We start from the raw sequence: 21,822 nt of genomic DNA on the forward strand, positions 1-21,822 counted from the left end.
CTATAAAGTCCGATATCACTCACCCCCAGGATGTGTAGCTCCAAAGGATTGGTCTATCTGTTCTATAGTAGGCTGAACTTGAGGTGAATTGAAATGAACTCCACTGTTACAAAAAATTAGAAATAATTGAAAAATAATTTCAACCTTTCACAAGAAAAGATAAAAAAAGGACTTCTTGTAATTAATATTCATACTTTAATTAAGATGGTTCAGTTGATTTTGTTAGTTCAATCTGTGATGTGTTTCATGTGCCTGGTTTACCTCCTGTAATTGTGTATATACGAATTCATCAGATTGAATGATATTGTTTTTACAGTATAAACACATTATAAAGGTCTTTGTTTATAAATAGATCTATGGTAAGGATTCCGATCCGAAACAAAGGAAGTAGCTTAATTCCATCTAAGTAGAATACATTAACACTTCTATCATGATAAAATGACTGATAAGATGACTGATCAGATGACTGATACGATGATTGATCAGAAGATTGATCAGATGATTGATCAGATGACTGATACGATGATTGATCAGAAGATTGATCAGATGACTGATACGATGATTGATCAGAAGATTGATCAGATGATTGATCACATGACTGATCAGATGACTGATACGATGATTGATCAGATGATTGATCAGATGACTGATACGATGATTGATCAGAAGATTGATCAGATGATTGATCACATGACTGATCAGATGACTGATACGATGATTGATCAGATGATTGATCAGATGACTGATACGATGATTGATCAGAAGATTGATCAGATGATTGATCACATGACTGATCAGATGATTGATCAGATGATTGATCAGATGATTGATCAGATGATTGATCAGATGACTGATCAGATGACTGATACGATGATTGATCAGATGATTGATCAGAAGATTGATCAGAAGATTGATCAGAAGATTGATCAGATGATTGATCACATGACTGATCAGATGATTGATCAGATGATTGATCAGATGACTGATCAGATGATTGATCAGATGATTGATCAGAAGATTGATCAGAAAATTGATCAGATGATTGATTAGATGACTGATCAGATGATTGATCCGATGATTGATCAGATGACTGATCAGAAGATTGATCAGAAGATTGATCAGAAGATTGATCACATGACTGATCAGATGATTGATCAGATGATTGATCAGATGACTGATCAGATGACTGATCAGATGACTGATACGATGATTGATCAGATGATTGATCAGAAGACTGATCAGAAGATTGATCAGAAGATTGATCAGATGATTGATCACATGACTGATCAGATGATTGATCAGATGATTGATCAGATGACTGATCAGATGATTGATCAGATGATTGATCAGAAGATTGATCAGAAGATTGATCAGATGATTGATTAGATGACTGATCAGATGATTGATCCAATGATTGATCAGATGACTGATCAGAAGATTGATCAGAAGATTGATCAGAAGATTGATCAGAAGATTGATCACATGACTGATCAGATGATTGATCAGATGATTGATCAGAAGATTGATCAGATGATTGATCAGAAGATTGATCACATGACTGATCAGATGGTTGATCAGATGATTGATCAGAAGATTGATCAGATGATTGATCAGATGATAAGATGATTGATCAGATGATTGATCAGATGATTGATTAGATGACTGATCAGATGATTGATCCGATGATTGATCAGATGATTGATCAGAAGATTGATCAGAAGATTGATCAGAAGATTGATCACATGACTGATCAGATGATTGATCAGATGATTGATCAGAAGATTGATCAGATGATTGATCAGATGATAAGATGATTGATCAGATGATTGATCAGATGATTGATCAGATGACTGATCAGATGATTGATCACATGACTGATCAGATGATTGATCAGATGATAAGATGATTGATCAGATGATTGATCACATGACTGATCAGATGTTGATAGCATCTAAACCATAAAACATGTTCAATTCTTTATGAAACATTAATAAATACAAGGTTGGTCTTTCTAAATCTGGATTGTCTGTAATTTTCTGATCTATTTACATGCAGTACATGCTACACTGGACAAGTTCCACAGACAATAAACATTCTATGTATTAGCTACTCCTTAGGTAATTTGTCTTGTGAACCTGTCATCAAGAAGAAGCAGAGATAGGAACAGTTTCAAGATGGCTGCTATCATTTCCATATTGGATGATGCAAAAACCTCATTTCAATTTACAGCTGATCACAAGTTATAATTATAAATATGGTACAATTCAATTTGTCTCTAGATCTTGACTATGTCTCCCAGGAGTAGACATCTCTACTCTTTTGTACTTATTACATAGAACTTTGAAATACAAATGAATTCCAATAAAATTGCTATGTCAGCCAATTTGAATTACCAAATGTCCTAAATTTGATTTAGGACAAACAGCAGTTAAGAATTATATGTTGGTACTTGTCTCTTGTACTATTTGGAAAAGTGATAACAAGTAGAAGTTAATAGACAGATCTACAAATATTTCTAGGTTTAATCCAAACCTTAAAAAGCATTAGTACCTATCAGAGCATGGAGAAGTCAGCAATTATTGTAAGTGATTTAGTTCTCATAAAATATTTCTGTCACATTGTTAGCTTTTAATGACTTTCAAATATTTGCTTGAATGGTTTCACATTAGGATAGCTAATTTCCACTGCAGGTGCTCACCCTTCACAGTCAATGGTCAATGGAGGTTAAATTGGAGAAATGCATTAAAGCATCTCTTAAACACCACATATAGTTACATCAATCAGCAATGCTTCTATTGAAGTCTAATAGATGCCTTAATTTGGCTACATTTCAAAATACATGTATTTCTGATTTTGCTGGCCAAAACATCTTGACTAATTAGAGACTGTTATTTCTGTAACTACAGCAACAATACATGAAAAATAACATCCAAATACATAACACCAGGGGTTTGTTAAGACATTCTTTAAACTTAAAGTATTTGTAAAATTTTACTGATATCAGCCTACAAGTCCAGGACAGTTTCTCATGAATTTTTTTCAACATTTAGAAACAAATCTTTAAGAATGGAATTATACAGTTTTGATATGTGTAAAGTTTCACTGAAATAAGCATATGAAACTAAGAGGATTGGTTTTGTAAGTAAATCCTTATTTTCAAATAATTATGTTTACTTACCAATATTTCAGTCTCACTTTACTCATATTATTCACTTCCATGATCTGAAAAATACAAAAGTTCAGTTAAATAATGCGCAAGTTGTTCATTGTCTTCTGTCAGGTATTTGAAATAAGCATTGCACTGTCTTTTTATGGCATTTACGGTTGTCATAAGCAAAACACACCATTATGCTAATAATTTATAGTGACATTCCCTTCCCATTTAATTCTTAAATTTGTACATGTTTTAACATACATGCAGAATCTTACCAGTTTCGTTTTCATATGAGATGTATACAACCAGTCTCAAGAACTTTTTATAGAGGTTCATTAAAATGAAAAATTTTGGACTAGTATCATCAGTCTTGTTAATGGAAACAAAACAACTGCAGATCCTTTTTGCCATATGATCAATTGTGCTGAAGTAAGGAAAAAATTCTTTTTCATTTGATGTGTTAAAGACCTTTTAATGAGTGACATATCAAATTATTGAATTTGTTTCATAAATTCCATATTAGAGTGTAAGATTCTATTTATCTTATCATACATATATCTGAAAAATAAGCAAAAAATGTTAAAATTAATTTCCATATAAAAAAAGTTATTTTGACACATATGGTAGGTTTGAACTACCAAGACAATCACTGATGGCATACAGATGTCACTAATTTATAACAAAAATCAGTGTTATTACACATCTTTTGATATTTAGGACATGGCCAGTAATTGGTATGTGATAAAATTCATTTCCAACATATCATTATGATACCCTTAATAAATTAATGTTTAAGTACCTGACAGCTTGTCTGTATTGTTTATCTGGATATTTCAACAATCATTACAAAACATTTTCACATAAAGCCACATTACAAATACTTCCCCTGCTCTGCCTCTTAATATCACCAGGAAAGTAACCATCCTTATAACAAAATCTGAATTCCTGGTTTCCAAAATTTATCATAATGCAATTTGGGTTAAAAAAAATTAATCATTGAAATTTGAAATCTCTGGAGGATTCTCCAACATTGCTAGCAGTTCTTGTACATTTCTATCTATCCATATGAAAAGAAAGGGGATTTAAAGATCCCCTTCTCCTTATGGGACCCACCCGAATCCCAGCAAGTTTCTTGTTTCCAATAACATCAAATCATTTTCACCTACCAATGCTGATTAACAAACTTTAGACAACATTTTCATGGTTATCCTGGACTAGCAGCAAGCTAAACAGATCAATTGACAAGGTGAACTAAGACATTGTCAATATTGTAGTTTGTAAAGTTATTTGTAGCACATTTCAAAATCAATTTACCAAAATAAAAACTGTAATTTTCAAGGTATGCTGCAATTATTTATCAAAAGTCATAATTCATTTAGTTTTTTGTTTGTTTTTTTCCTATTCATTCTCCCTTACCTTTTGTGAAATACTGAAGATTATGATTTAATCAAAAGTCTCAATAGGAACTTAAACGTTTCCTCTGATTACAATACTTTCTTTTTTGGTAATTTATAATCAGCTTAATAGTTTCCAGATACAAAAGAGAAGCCTTCCAATCTGGCAAATTTATACAAGTCCACAAAGACAAGGAAAATCCAGGGACAGTTACAAATCTCTTTAAGTGAAAAATGACTTTTTCTACTAAATCTTTATCCAATGCTAATATTGTGACTATAGGGACTGCTAACTCACCCCTACAGAGTGGGTTCGCTTTACAATAAATCACCAACGTCACCAGCAAGGCAGATTGCAGTTTCAAAACACTTAAAACATTTCTTTTGTCCCAAACTGACCACTGGCTCAGCATTGTGTCCAGTCTGACCTTTAACTTGAACTGGTCAAACTTTCACACTCCGGACAATGGCCACATGTCAATTAATATAGAATACATCAACTGTATTGATGGTTATAAAAAGTGAAGTTTTCTTGTCTTAACACTTTCATTGTCCAGTCTGACCCATGACCTGGCCTCCCTGGTCAAGCTACGGCCACAAAGAACTGGACAACTGCATGTGCCAAAATGGCAACATCATTTTGGAAGGTATTTTGATTAAAGCAGAAAAAAGACCATTGTGATTCTTATTTTTCGGATTATAAATAATAATTTTCCTGTGGTCAGCTGCAATCTGTGTCACTGATTAAAATGGATCATAAAATCCAATCAGACTGGTCAGCTATCTAAGGTCACCAGTGTCCACAATGACCTGATATAAGGTCATACATCTTATTTTAAAATGAATGTCACAGCATTGACACAAAAGTCTCACGGATGGATGGTAATTTGATGGTATACACTGAGATAACTATTAACGCCTCTCGTTACCTTAATACCTAACTAAAGAACCTAAACAGCCACTAAAAAAACAATACTGAAAAAGGTGGGAAAATTGTTCAATGCTATATAATAACCATGGGATCATGCTTCACAGTAACTGTTTACATGATGGTATACCATTATGAAAGGGCCATTCTGCTATAAAAGATTAAAAAACTTTTCTATATTAAGAAATCTTGAATTAAGAAATATACTACAAAAAAACCTAAACACCCCATGTTAATAATTCTTCAAATATGAAAAAAAATCCTTTTAAGAACAGTATATAATGATATTTCTATACAGATACTGCTGATCAAAATTTTGGATTCATAATTTATCACAACCCTTGTATATCTTTCCAGGAAAGTAAATAAAAATTGGATGGAAACACACTCTCTTATCTTCTAAGTGACCAAGGTAACACATGTCTTGTTATCCCTGGTTCCTTCTATAATAGGGTTCCTTATGTTCTCCAACTAACGTCAACAAGAGTGATAATGATATAACTAGAATCAGATGTATAACATAGGTAATTATGTTAGGTTTATGAATAAGTAAAACACAATATATATGTCAAATAATAAAGAAAGCTGTCTTATTTACCTGTAATATTGATGTATACATCAAATAAATAATCTCTTATTTACCTGTAATATTGATGGATACATCAAATAAATAATCTCTAATTTACCTGTAATATTGATGTATACATCTAATAAATAATCTCTTATTTACCTGTAATATTGAAATAAATAATCTCTTATTTACCTGTAATATTGATGTATACATCTAATAAATAATCTCTTGTTTACCTGTAATATTGATGTTTATATCTAATAAATAATCTCTTATTTACCTGTAATATTGATGTATACATCAAATAAATAATCTCTTATTTACCTGTAATATTGATGTATACATCAAATAAATAATCTCTTATTTACCTGTAATATTGATGTATACATCTAATAAATAATCTCTTGTTTACCTGTAATATTGATGTTTATATCTAATAAATAATAAGGAAATTTTTAATTTGGTTAATATTGAGTTTTCCAAACTCATTTCTAACAAATAATTTAGTAAAAACAAACATCCATGATTTTTACGTTTAAATCTTTTGATAAATCATGTAATGTTAAGGTACCAATTAACAAATTATATATAAACTAAGAGAACCATCGTCTCTGAAACAAAAGTCTTCAGAACCATTAATCTACAAGTCATCATAATAACATAGTAACAGAAACAATGACTTGAAGGCAAACCCCTCGCTTTCATTTATAGTTTAGTTGGATGTTGATAGAACATCTAAAACATTGACTTATACAAATCAATTGTAAATGTTGACAGTTTATAAATAACCTTGTATCATTTCTTTGGTATCGCTTGTAAAATGTTTTATTACTGAAACAAATCCACAATGTTAGTCATGTCATCATGACTTTCATGTGTGACGTACAAAATAACTTAATTACAAATGTTGGCGTTTAATAGATAGATACGCCTGATGATGAATCTGTTTTATATGGTCACGTCCAACTGTTCGTGTGGTACATTGTACAAGGCGAGTGTGTCTGGGGATGCTATGGAGGTTGACATCCCTGCGCCCTGGTGTCATGCAGAAGCAAGGCCACAGAATTGTAGGGATCACATTTCAGGTTTGTTTTCCTCCCCCCCATTAGAACATATCCATCAATTGGCTACCTACCGAGATTTCAAGTGATCCTTTTGTGTGAGGGAGGAAAACCAGCTGTTCCCTATAAATATGTTTTATTTGCACCAAATGTGCCAGGCATTAATTGCAAAAAATAGACTGTCAATTCTACAGAAAAGACAGCACAGTATGCACAACTATTTATATCGATGATTGTACACACATAAATCATATCTACATGTTCACATTCACTTAGGATTATATCCCATACTTCTGTTTTACCTGTCTTAAACTTGAAGGATTCAGCTTTGGAAAGTGGTATACTAATTGTTGCTAATACTTACATCAGTTATATCTATAAAAACCCCATGAAAGTCAAAAATATCTCCACCAATTCAATTTAAGGGGGAAGCCGTAATCTTTTCAAATCAGTCCAAAAATCAACAAATGGACATAAGCTGATTATCGATGTTCACTTTCCTTTAGAGACAATGACAGATAAAAAACAAGATACCTCAAGCATCCACACATTACTAGTTGTCTCTGTTTTATTACACCTTGGGATGAGAGATCTTATCTATAATTTATTACATCTAATTAACATTGAAGCTCTTGGAAATGACCAATATTACCTGGAAAACAACATTGGAAGGACAATGTCACAAACTTCCAAATTCATTTCAGACAAACCAAGTATGTTTTGTTTGCAGGTCTTATCGAGAAACACCACCATTTCTTTTCAGATTTATTCTCTACCATCAACATTTTCTTCAGAGGTCAGAATTTGTGATAAATTCTTACAAGAACGAATGCTTTAAAGCCCATTTATGGTCACATAGAATTCTTTGCCAAAAAGCATCAAAAGCAATCTTGTTTGTTATTTTGTAATCACCTCCTGATAGTAAACCTAAAGACAGTAAATTTTTATTGGACACAGCATATAAACGGACATCAAATGTCCCATAACATAATTAAACCCAACAAATTAAAGTCTTATAACAAAAATGCTTCAACATTTGGTCAAACACCCAGAAAAAATGTGGGCTGAAATTTGATACATGGTGGTGAAAACCGATTAATTTGGTGAAGCCAGCAGTTTGGAGTTGATAAAAAAAGAGATAAAAGTCATCCATTACGAGGGGGTGTGTCACGGTGTCCACCCCAATGACCTCCCCTGTAATACCCGCTAACTTTCCTCCACACTGACCACCATTTATCCCAAGTCTCCACTGACTCAACACAGCTAATCAAGACTGTTCCACGACCTCATACGGGGACAGCCCTAATGTATTGACAGTTCAGTGTAATGTATTGATGGTTTACTTGGTGAAAGGACTGAGGGATGGTGTTGCAGTATACACACTGGTGTATAGTTAGCTTTCAATCTTTTCCAGTCCACCCACTTGACTTCAACACCCCAATTCTAGTACCAGCAAAAAAAAACCTATTGGATTTCTTCTTAAATAACAGTTTCATTTGAAAGTTTTGGGACAAAAATTTAAAAAATCTATTTGTCATGTTATCAATAATGGTTATGATCCTTTATAAGCGAATGATATTTGATCAAAATCCCTCAAGGAATGAAAATCTTAAATCCCTCAAGGAATGAAGATCCTTGAATGCTACCTAATTTAGGCATTACGTATGGTCTATGACAACCGTATCCTCTCCAACTTTAAAATCGTGAGAGGATAACATAAGATAACTACATAATATGTGTATACATCATATCCAGATCTCTTATCCACTATTGAGTTCATGTTTAAGGGACACAACTTCAATAAACACACTTAGTCAAAGACTTGTTCTGAGAACATCAACAAATTTCAGAGTCATGAAGTCTTGTTCTATCAAAATTTAAATTTAAAAAATTAATATGTCAGGGTTTTTTTTATGTAATTTGACCTATCAACAAATCTATGGACTGTTCTTTAGTGTTTCACCTTAATTACCATCAATTCTGGAATCCTGTAAAATAAATGAAACTTGGTTAAGTTCTACTGGTAAAATTTCCAAATATGCTTGAAAATTCCATGATCAATGGGGTGAATGGAAACAAGGGAATTAATACATATTGGGTATATGGTGTGTTATGATTATTTTAATCACTAATTTAGAATCTTTCAGAAGCTAATCCTTTCAGTACTATTCCCTTATTTGTTCAGAATTTCTTAGACTAACCTTTGAGTAAAGGATTTTTGAAGCTTGCAGTACAAAAGCTATAGAATAGAGATTTGACCTAACAAGGCTTGAAGAAGGAGTCTACAGATGGACAGGATCACAGCCGAGATCTCAAACTTTTGTCCACTGCTGACCCTTAGTATACGGGCTACATGAATGTATGCTGTCAAGTCTTAATTGATAACTAAAACCACACAATGCTTGTTGCGGTAATGTAATAACATGAGAAATGACTATCTCTCATATTACTGGGTATTGTTAAGGTTTCTGCGTTGATGAGCAAACATGTGGTAACCATGGTCAACACATCAAAACCAACACTGACATTTTTCATTTTTTTTTTTTTTTATCAATTAAAAAAAGTACATCTACTCCCTTAACCTCTGTTTTCATTATTTTATCATCAATTTTGTTTAAACAGACCATTAAATATCAGTCAATGTAACAAATGGTTCCAGGCTGAAGCTTCCAAATTATTTAGATTTAGTATACGCTAAATAAACTAAATATGACTTTTTATCAACATGGAATGCAAGTTGTGGAGCACAACTGTTATCCAAAATTTAAAAATTCAAATCAAAAGATGAAACAATGCCAAATTTCAAAACTATCTCATAGCTTTGTACTCAGAAAATTATTAAAGTTCCACCATTTTGACATGAGATAATGGCAGAGACTTACCTTAAGTCGCTGTGATACCGGATCGAAGATAAGACGAATACCATCATGAGAAAGGTTCAGAACAAGATCCATCTGTAGTGGATACTGAAAATACAACAAAATCTCAGTCAGTACATTTAGGCTAAAGCTTGGTGCTTTGTCACAAGAAAATGTGATTGCGGTATTATCTAAATGGATTAGCTGTTTCCCATTAAAAGAAATAAGTATGAATAGGTGGACTGACTCTTCCTACATCTAGGTCCTATTCCATATGGTGGTTTTGATTAATCTACACATCAAAACAAAATTTTGAAATCAAATACTTTATGAGAGATGCCATTACAACACAGATTATAAATAACACAGATTATAAACAGAGTGACCTTACTAGAAGAGGAACACCACCAGAAATGCTAAAGGTGTTATTCACAATTTTTGAGCTTGTTCTATATAACTAGTTGTGTCCTTGGGCAAGTCACCATCTTCCACAAAGCGATGTACCTCAAAATGAGCTTGGCTGTCCACAGAATGATAAACTTAGCAAAATCAATGCATTAATCTAAACTACAGCTCATGTCAACAAACAGAAGGTGAAAGTCTATTAGGCTTTATAATGTACACCTGATTTCAGGATATTAAAGGGGTCATAATGGCTCAGTCAGTAGGGCCTCCACAACCCCAGGTAAACACCTGAGGTGTGCAGTTCAACATTCCCAACATGTAGCTGTTTGTGTTTCTTACAAAGCTGACTTATCTGTGATGTTGAGGTCGTGTCCTTGTGTAAGACACTTTAACCTAATTGTTCTGGAAAGCTGACTTATCTGTGCTGTTGAGGTTCTGTCCTTGGGTAAGACACTTTAACTTAATTGTTCTGGAAAGCTGACTTATCTGTGCTGTTGAGGTTGTGTTCTTGGGTAAGAGACTTTAACCTAATTGTTCTGGAAAGCTGACTTATCTGTGCTGTTGAGGTTGTGTCCTTGGGTAAGACACTTTAACTTAATTGTTCTGGAAAGCTGACTTATCTGTGCTGTTGAGGTTGTGTCCTTGGGTAAGACACTTTAACTTAATTGTTCTGGAAAGCTGACTTATCTGTGCTGTTGAGGTTGTGTCCTTGGGTAAGACACTTTAACCAAATTGTTCTGGAAAGCTGACTTATCTGTGCTGTTGAGGTTGTGTCCTTGGGTAAGACACTTTAACCTAATTGTTCTGGAAAGCTGACTTATCTGTGATGTTGAGGTTGTGTCCTTGGGTAAGACACTTTAACCTAATTGTTCTGGAAAGCTGACTTATCTGTGATGTTGAGGTTGTGTCCTTGGGTAAGACACTTTAACCTAATTGTTCTGGAAAGCTGACTTATCTGTGCTGTTGAGGTTGTGTTCTTGGGTAAGACACTTTAACCTAATTGTTCCGGAAAGCTGACTTATCTGTGCTGTTGAGGTTGTGTCCTTGGGTAAGACACTTTAACCTAATTGTTCCGGATGGCATGTAATGGGTCTCCTTTATGTTGTTTATTGAGGCAGCCACCATTTACAACAAGGAGACCCGCTTCAAAATGACCTGGACTGTTCATGACGATCAACCAAGCAAACAAATTAAGGGATTATTATGTCTATGATTACAAAAAGATTTCACCAACATAAAAAAATAACTATATCAAATTATCTATAAAAATTCAATTAAAGGAAAGTAGAACTTTTGATGAAATTTCCAAATCCATCAAACCTCTGGAACTATGGCACTAGAAAGCAAGAATTAATATCAAGATGTCTAGATTTGTACTTCAATTCTATCAGCATTATATACCGGTGCACTAACATAGCTGATTTAAGTTTATTCATTAAGACCAAAGTGTTTCTTCCTTAGTCATATTCAGCAAACTAAAGGATGTACAGAGAACAGTTGGTTCATCCATCAATACAACGACAGAAACAAACCATCACATTGTTTTTTCACATCAGCTATTCTTGGCAAGTAATCCTTTATTTCACCTTGTTTTACATGTTCTTGTACTAATCTGCCTAGACAAATACCATAATGAATATCTCTGACTGCCCTCAGACAATCAGCTGTCAATACCTCCAACTGGACACTAACAGAATATGGCTAGTAATAACCCCTACCCCTTTGTCCAGTCCTCCCACAGAAACCAAAAAACATAATATTTTGCTAGCTATTGACCAAAACAAGGACACAAACACAATGATCTTAACACAAGTGGACAAAGATATCAAGACTGGTGAAATTTGATCGTCCTACTTTAATGTCTTCACTTGACCATGACAGTGTCCATTATATGCATTTAGGACCAATTGTATTGGTCATTATATGATTTCCTGAAATTTGAGAAAAAGAAAAAACGAGATCTGATGCCACCATCTGTGCAATGCCAGTATGATGTCTCTACAAGTTCTGAAGCTTTAAAAAAAGGTTTTAGCCATATTGTTGTATATTCTTACAAGTAAGCATGTAGAACCCTAACCAAGTAACTAAACGGGCTATGAACTGTGCTCAATGATTTTTTTTTCATTTACACATGGCAGCAATTTAATTGTATATGCACATAAGAAATAACGTTGTAATTCATTACAGCAACTAGATGTTAATAAACAATTTAATTGGTAAATACTTTCCCAACTAACCTAAGTTTCCCTATAGGTTCACTAATAGGATACATATTTATTTACCATTAATGTTGTAAATTTTAGAATATCAAATATTTTTGTAAAATAATATATCTGTAACATTTTTATTATGAAACCTGTATAATAAACATGAAATATACACGGTCCTGGTGACTTTATTGTTATGTACATCAGATAAATCTCACACCTTAGGGTTGGTTGACCAATAATATTAGTGTTGCTTACTTTCAACCAAAATGACATTAATTCGACTCACCTTCTATCATTAAAGTCTGATCAAAGTGTTATGACATTGGTACGTCTTTATATAAAAGCTAGAATGTTACAGAGGAGTAATAAAATAGTTTTATAGAGGTATATACATGTTTCATTTTAAGCCTTGTTCAAGTTTTTGTGATTATAACTTTATCAAGAGAAAAATCCCTTCACATGAATATACATGAAGCTCAAAGGCAAAACTTCTTGTCTACTGTGATATTTGTCTGTTGTGATATTTGTCTACTGTGATATTTGTCTACTGTGATATTTGTCTGTTGTGATATTTGTCTGTTGTGATATTTGTCTACTGTGATATTTGTCTGTTGTGGTATTTGTCGACTGTGTTATTTATCTACTGTGATATTTGTCTACTGTGATATTTGTCTGTTGTGGTATTTGTCGACTGTGTTATTTGTCTACTGTGATATTTGTCTACTGTGATATTTGTCTACTGTGATATTTGTCTGTTGTGGTATTTGTCTACTGTGATATTTGTCTATTGTGATATTTGTCTACTGTGATATTTGTCTGTTGTGATATTTGTCTACTGTGATATTTGTCTATTGTGATATTTGTCTACTGTGATATTTGTCTGTTGTGGTATTTGTCTACTGTGGTATTTGTCTACTGTGATATTTGTCTGTTGTGGTATTTGTCTACTGTGATATTTGTCTACTGTGATATTTGTCTGTTGTGATAATTGTCTACTGTGATATTTGTCTACTGTGATATTTGTCTGTTGTGGTATTTGTCGACTGTGTTATTTGTCTACTGTGATATTTGTTCATTGTGATATTTGTCTACTGTGATATTTGTCTGTTGTGGTATTTGTCTACTGTGATATTTGTCTGTTGTGGTATTTGTCTACTGTGATATTTGTCTGTTGTGATATTTGTCTACTGTGATATTTGTCTATTGTGATATTTGTCTACTGTGATATTTGTCTGTTGTGATATTTGTCTGTTGTGGTATTTGTCTACTGTGATATTTGTCTGTTGTGGTATTTGTCTACTGTGATATTTGTCTATTGTGATATTTGTCTATTGTGATATTTGTCTACTGTGATATTTGTCTGTTGTGGTATTTGTCTACTGTGATATTTGTCTGTTGTGGTATTTGTCTACTGTGATATTTGTCTATTGTGGTATTTGTCGACTGTGTTATTTGTCTACTGTGATATTTGTCTATTGTGATATTTGTCTACTGTGATATTTGTCTGTTGTGGTATTTGTCTACTGTGATATTTGTCTATTTTGGTATTTGTCTACTGTGATATTTGTCTGTTGTGGTATTTGTCTACTGTGATATTTGTCTGTTGTGGTATTTGTCTATTGTGATAATTGTCTACTGTGATATTTGTCTGTTGTGGTATTATTTGTCTGTTGTGGTATTTGTCGACTGTGTTATTTGTCGACTGTGATATTTGTCTATTGTGATATCTCCAATGACCAGGATTGTATCCTAATATTAAAATGTTGAAACAAACTTCCGACTTTAATGGTCTCATCATTCCTTACACATCGCCATTCAAAACAATAGCAATTCAGTTACATCCATCATGCCTAATTTTAGCAGAGAGCTGATGACAAAATCAAATTCTACCTCAGTAAAAGAAAAACAAACATTTCTGGTTACAGTATGTCAGTCCTCTTGGATTTTATCATCTTCTAGTTTTACAAGACCACACTATAAATAATTTTGTAATGTTCTATAACTTTTTACTTTTTTTTTTCATGATATTACAAATTTAGAAACATCTCATACAGATTTTAACCATTTATTTCTCATTGTGTTTTTATCATCCAAAATGTTAATCTACCAATCAACTATTTTTATTTGAGTTATCATATCTTTCATGGACATGAACAAGGAGAAGAGGCTTTTAACAGGGATTCAAGGGTTTCCCCTGCAAATTATTTTGAAACTAGTCCAACAGTTTAGCTAACTATAAACCTAACTAGACCAAAGCAAAATCAACTGGCCACGGCTTATGTGGCCTGTATTACTCACGCTCGAGTTTACTGAAATTGCATGAAGATTTATTTTTCTCTTATTTGGCCATGCCTTTCTGCTCCAAGAGGAATCAGATGAATTATTAAAGATGGGATCTCAGAGAATTTCCTATATTTCCCCTCTGGTCACTATCTCTATTGCCCCATTGGACTGAGACCAACCATTCACACAGAACTGGTTTTTCTTTACCCAATGATGCTTCAGACCAAATTTGGACAAAGAACCTTGATCCTACCAGGAGAAGGACTTCAAAACTATTTTTCTGTTTCCCTTTCAGGGTCTCCAGATTCACAATTACCCAAAGATGTTTCAGACCAAATTTGGACAAAGAACCTTCATTCCACCACAAGGACTTCAAAACTATTTCTCCATTTCCCTTTCAGGGTCTCAAGACCCACAACTTACACAAAACTGATTCCTCTTTAATAAATTATTCTTCAGACCTATCACAAACAAAAAACTGGTATTCCTTCTTAAGAAAGGATTTTAAAGAATTTGTTCTGTTTCCCTTATCAGGCCCTATCCAAAGAGGTCCAGACCTACAATTTACACAAAATTGATACCCTTTCATTAAAGGATGCATCAGATCAAATTCGGAGAGAATCAAGACATTTCTATAGAAGAGGAAGAATGCTAGGGGGCACTGGGGGCTAAAACAAACCATTCAAACAAAACTAATTTCCTTTCAGCTAAGGATGCTTCCAACCAAATTTGGACAAAATCCAGTCATTTCTACAAAAGAAGAGAGATCTTAGAGAATTTGCTAAATATCCCTTTTGGGCCCCATCTCTCAGGACCTTTGGGACTAAGACTCATCATTTATACAACTAAAGATGCTTGTGACAAAATTTGTTCAAAAACAGCTTATCATAATAGGTTTTTTATGACTAGGAGTAATTTTTAGATAAAAAGTTGACAAAGGAGGTTGGACACTGAACGAGTGCTAAACTATGACATAAGCTCACCAGTCCTTCAAACCAGATGAGCTTTAAAAGTGCTGAAAGAAACCTCTAATTTTTTTTTCAAAAATGTAAGTGGTTAATTGTATATGTAAGTTTTCATCTTGGACTGCCTCATATTTGTAGATTTACAATGGCTTTTGTTGTCATATAGAAACTAGTGGCATATTTCGTCACAAGGTATTAACAAATGACACATTTTTACGAACTTTATTTCTCAAAGTAAATTTGCTTCATATTGAAATAATTAATTTTTCTTTGTTTGTACACAAAATGCAGCTTTCTGATTTGTCAAGTTTTTCTTTTCATTTCTCAATAAAAAAAATCTAGTTTTGCCCATTTGATAGTGATTTGAGGAGTTAATGGCAACACACAACCTTGTGGCTGTCTGTTGGAACTTCCTTTTTATATGAATGGAATACCTGTTTACATTCACGTAGTGTGTGAATCACTGTCATTCAATGTTGTAAACAACAAAAAAACGATTACAATATCATGAAATATTCTAATATCTTACAATGTACACAAACAATAAATAACAGATTTATCAAGGGAAATATGTTGTTTTATACTTTTACACATATCTATTAGAAATGTGATGGGACCACTCATGATGAATTTTGAATGAATGAAAATGGTGTGAATTATTTGCCAATGACATAAGGTCATGTCAAGTTAGCTGTTATGTGTAGTGATTTGTTATAAATAATATGTCGTCAAATTATTAAATCTTGACCCTTATGAGCTATTTTTGTTTTTGAAACCTATATAAGAGATTAATTAAAAGCTTTGATAGGAATTTTTTTGTTTCATGCTGGTATGAATGAAAAAAATCTTTTGTAAACATCATCATGAATACGCTAGTAGCGCATTCATTCAGTCGTGTTTTCATGATAAGTTAGCAAACAGTTTTTTATTCCTACCAGCATGAAACTAAAAAATATTCCTATCTTCCTATATTCCCAAAACTTACATGAAACTGTTTATTATCAGGTTCACTTATGTATCCTGCTAAACTGATTTGGAGTGACACATGCTAAAATTTCATAATCATTCCCGTTATCTATTGGATCTCCACTGTGCTGCATTTCAGAGTTATGGTCAGTAAAGCACCTTAATTATATAGTTCTGACATTCCTGACAGGGTACTATAACCTGTTGACTGTACTAAACTTGTGTGTCTTTAATCACACAGTCCTAACGTCCATGTCAGGGTACTAAAACCTGTTGACTGTACTAAACTTGTGTGTCTTTAATCACACAGTCCTAACGTCCATGTCAGGGTACTATAACCTGTTGACTGTACTAAACTTGTGTGTCTTTAATCACACAGTCCTAACGTCCATGTCAGGGTACTATAACCTGTTGACTGTACTAAACTTGTGTGTCTTTAATCACACAGTCCTAACATCCATGTCAGGGTACTATAACCTGTTGACTGTACTAAACTTGTGTGTCTTTAATCACACAGTCCTAACATCTATGTCAGGGTACTATAACCTGTTGACTGTACTAAACTTGTGAGTCTTTAATCACACAGTCCTAACATCCATGTCAGGGTACTATAACCTGTTGACTGCACTAAACTTGTGAGTCTTTAATCACACAGTCCTAACAGCCATGTCAGGGTACTATACCCTGTTGACTATACTAAACTTGTGTGTCTTTAATCACACAGTCCTAACATCCATGTCAGGGTACTATAACCTGTTGACTGTACTAAACTTGTGTGTCTTTAATCACACAGTCCTAACATCTATGTCAGGGTACTAAAACCTGTTGACTGTACTTAACTTGTGTGTCTTTAATCACACAGTCCTAACATCCATGTCAGGGTACTATAACCTGTTGACTGTACTAAACTTGTGTGTCTTTAATCACACAGTCCTAACGTCCATGTCAGGGTACTATAACCTGTTGACTGTACTAAACTTGTGTGTCTTTAATCACACAGTCCTAACATCCATGTCAGGGTACTATAACCTGTTGACTGTACTAAACTTGTGTGTCTTTAATCACACAGTCCTAACATCCATGTCAGGGTACTATAACCTGTTGACTGTACTAAACTTGTGTGTCTTTAATCACACAGCCCTAACATCCATGTCAGGGTACTATAACCTGTTGACTGTACCTATACTTGTATGCCTTTAATCACTATGTCCTAACATCTCAGGGTACTTACCTGTTGACTATACCAAACTTGTACACCTTTAATCACACGGTCCTGACGCCTAAGGATGCTGACTGCTTGGTAGAATGGCATACCTGTCAAAAAACATATAGCTTTGTTACCATGGTACATCAAAAAATTCCACGCCCTGATGAGGACAAACGGAATACTGGTGGATCTGAATTATAAGCATCCCCCAAACTTTTCCATGAGGCATTAAAGAGGGTTGGACAGTAGTTACCAGCATGTAAGCCAAACAATTTGAACAAGTTTCTTGTATTAATTTTAACCATCTAACTTGCACATACATTTGGCACCCATGAATGGGCATATTCGTATGACACATTTAGGAAATTATAAGATGTTTAATATGAAATACAATTGTTTTAGAAAATATTATTATCATGTCAATCAAACAATTATTTAAGTTATTAAAGGCAATTGGAGGCTTTTATTTTCTTTGTGTGTCTCACAGTCTGCAACACTCCTGATCCACTACTACAAAAATCTTAAGTTGTTTCATTGTGAGAAAATTATGATATGCATCTTGTTGATATTAAATATTAAATTGTCCAACTTGTGGTCATATGAGTATGACAGACTAAGATATAAATGGTTAAATATACGTTTATTCATGTCTCTGGCGAGTTCTGATCATAAATGTACATGTAGATCTAGTTCCTTATATTTACATTGCATCATATGGTACGATGCGTTTGCAAAATTAATCAAGTATATATATATATATATAATGTTTCAGAAACATAATCAGTATTGGGAACCACCAAACGCTATAAAATCAGCTGCGAGCTTAAAAGGCAAACGTAACCAAATGGACAACTGTCAAAACGTATCAGCTGTGAAGACATTGACCTTCACCTTTGGATTATCTTCTACGTTGTGAAGAATAGATTTAGCTAAATGATATAACTCCGACAACTGTCATTACATCAATGCCATCTACGGTCGGAGAGGTGCTTACTTTATCTTTTTTATTTGAACTGCTTCATATATTACAGTAAAATTAACACTTTTCTGTTGATCTTACTTGATAACTGATGAAGAAATGGCGACACAGAATATGTGACTCACCTAGAACGAATTCCCATTGTTCATTGCCCAATGAACGCTCTGGAACTACCTCAAGATCTAGCATTATGAAGCGTTATTGTGACACAAAGAAAAACACGGAACGGTTTATAGAAGGAAGCTTTGAAATAGCAATCAGTTCTAAGTGTCTCTTGTGTTTACATCTTGCAATATTTCAACGCCATGTTTGTTTACATATATTACGCATGCGCGAATATCTTCCCGCCTTCATGACTTGAACATTGTTGATAAGACGCAGGTAAAAACTTGTAAACGTTTCATATTTAAAGAAAAACAATTTAGATCTTAATTCTCGTTCACTGTAAGGCCGTAGTAACGAACGTAAAACCCGTCAAATAAATAAAAGATCTTAATTCGAAATGACTCGTCTTGTTTTTAAAACTATAATTGCGATTTCTGAATATTCGGTTTTGTTTATAAGGAGTGAAATATTTGATTTATTGTGAGTTTTTTTATATGTATAGTATATACACTGTAGGTACTAGGATCATTATGATAACTTTTTCACTAAAAAGGGTTAGTCATATATTGATAAAATTATGAGGCCATTGGCATGTGTCCATCAATATCTTCATGATAATGAAGTCCATGACACATCCCTGATATATTTCATATCTTTTCATAAGTTTCCTTGAATATCTCAATTAAACTTTCACGATAAGTTCATTGAAAATGTAAGCTCTTGCAATATTTTTTCGTAACATATGCTCCAGTGTTTTAACGGCTGCCTTTGTACTGCCGTTTGTGTTTTTGTGAAGCCATCGAGATGGTTTATAAATAGCTCTGACCTCACATAACAAGTGCATCCTTAGTTTGGGCTTGACGGCAATGAATGAGGAAGCTAAATGTACTTATAGAAAAGGTTGTACACGACCGATAAAACTCTATTGACTACTTCAAAATCCTCTGCGCAATCCCTATCCATTTCATTTTTTAAGTGAAACTGGAAAAGTTAATTTCAAGGCGTGTTTTTCAATAAGACTGTAATAGATTGAGGATCGACCGGAAAAAAACAACACTTGGTCAAGACCATCTCATCATCATTTCAGACAAGTTGGAGCTGAATTTCAATGGTGGATCTCGAGAAGACTTTTTTAAAAGAGGTCTTATTCAAGAAAACCATGCCGTGATTCCGCAATTATAAATTGGCCGCTGTAGCTTTAATGTTAAATTTTTGATGGGCCCGTAAAATAACAATACTTAATCAGGCCCCCAATAATTTTGTCAAAATAAAAATAAAAATTGCAAATTTTACAGATGATATTTAATATTCAATGATAGTTAAGTTTTAGCAGGTCGGTTTACATCATATCATATACATTGTACTGACAAAACACAATTCTGTGACAATCTTTGAATCATATCGTTGAAATATTTCAATCTTCATAATATGAAAAGATTTACTTGACATTATCGAACAAAGGAACTTTGCATAATCAGTCATCTGATGTGAACTTTCCAAATACCCTCTCACGGTTCATTGTTTACAAATTCATTTGCAACATCAACTCGAATTAATAGATGCAGTCGCCTCTTTGTGGACATGAAGTAGCATGCAGTTGTTCGGACGTTGTTGTGTCATTGTTGATTGCAGATAGGTTTTGATTCTGCTTAATTCTCATGCTGGCCGTTCACTTACAGCATTGGTTGCTGGTATCAAAAGTTCAGAAGTTTTATCATGTCTAGTAATGATTTGCAATTTGCATTTACTATTGTCATCATCACAATTTGAGCAATTTTACAAAAAACATGGTTGAAAACAAAGTTTTTATGTGTATTTTAGCTTTTAAATTTGCAACAAAACAATGCTAAAATCCACCAGCTTAAGGGGTCACTCTGGAGATAATGGGGGGGGGGGGGGGGGGGGGAATCTTTCATATTCCTACATTTTCTGCTTTTTATAAAATTAATCATTATCACCACATTTTGGTCTTTGACTTTGTTGGATATATTCAGTGTCGCCACATTTTTCCAATTCGGTAAGAAATATTTTATGTCCAACATCTTTTTAACAATTTACAAACAATTTACAGATAGAATTAAGCATTTAAGTTTGATTTCGCTGTCTGCATCGTCGTCCCACTCTCAAAAATGTTCCAAAGAATGCAAATAAAATCAAAACGAAAATTTTCATTACAAAAGTGGACGTTGAGATTTTTTCGCTGTCCATTACATTTTATTAAACAATGCTTTAAATTATCGTCTTAAACTATATGTTAAAACAGCCCAGTGAAATTTTTAGACAAACAAAGAGAAATAAATATCCGTTCTGTTGAATAATTGTATGTCTTTCCTGTCTTCTGCAGCTGTTTACTGTGGTCAGTATTCCTTGATTTACAAAATGTACATTTGTTATACCGTATGATATGAACTCGGATATCTAATCCGGATAGCCATGGAACCAACTGCCTCAATTATAGGTGAGGCTGGGGTTAATGCATAATTAACTAAACCTGTAAACTAACGATATTTCTTATAATTAAAAACTGTTAGATAAATGTCCTATTTCATTAAAATGGCATGGTTGTCACGCGGCCGTCACCTGCCCTCGTGGTCACTGAATATAAATATATATTTTATACATAGACGCCCGAAGTGTTAAATACATGTCCAACTGCTCATACTATCAATTTAAATTAAGTTCCGTACTTGTCGTCTGAATAAATTATCTAATAATGAAACAAGATTTAAAAAATCA

General features: G+C 33.5%; 1 protein-coding gene across 1 annotated transcript in view; it reads right to left on the reverse strand.

The window, feature by feature from the left end:
- Positions 1 to 19,267, reverse strand: part of LOC132553921 (phagosome assembly factor 1-like) — a 29,171-nt gene extending 9,904 nt beyond the window's left edge. The window contains exons 1-5 of the mRNA XM_060218211.1: positions 19,107 to 19,267; positions 18,027 to 18,109; positions 9,991 to 10,074; positions 3,179 to 3,222; positions 24 to 103 (exon numbers count right to left, since the gene is read on the reverse strand). Of these exons, the coding sequence (XP_060074194.1) occupies positions 24 to 103; positions 3,179 to 3,222; positions 9,991 to 10,074; positions 18,027 to 18,109; positions 19,107 to 19,170 (355 nt within the window). The 5' untranslated portion in view covers positions 19,171 to 19,267. The remainder of the gene's footprint in view (positions 1 to 23; positions 104 to 3,178; positions 3,223 to 9,990; positions 10,075 to 18,026; positions 18,110 to 19,106) is intronic.
- Between the last annotated feature and the right edge of the window lie 2,555 nt (positions 19,268 to 21,822).

Source organism: Ylistrum balloti, unplaced genomic scaffold (genome assembly GCF_031769215.1).
Source record: "Ylistrum balloti isolate Yb309-2 unplaced genomic scaffold, AGI_CSIRO_Ybal_v1 Utg370368, whole genome shotgun sequence".
Lineage (NCBI taxonomy): Eukaryota > Metazoa > Mollusca > Bivalvia > Pectinida > Pectinidae > Ylistrum > Ylistrum balloti.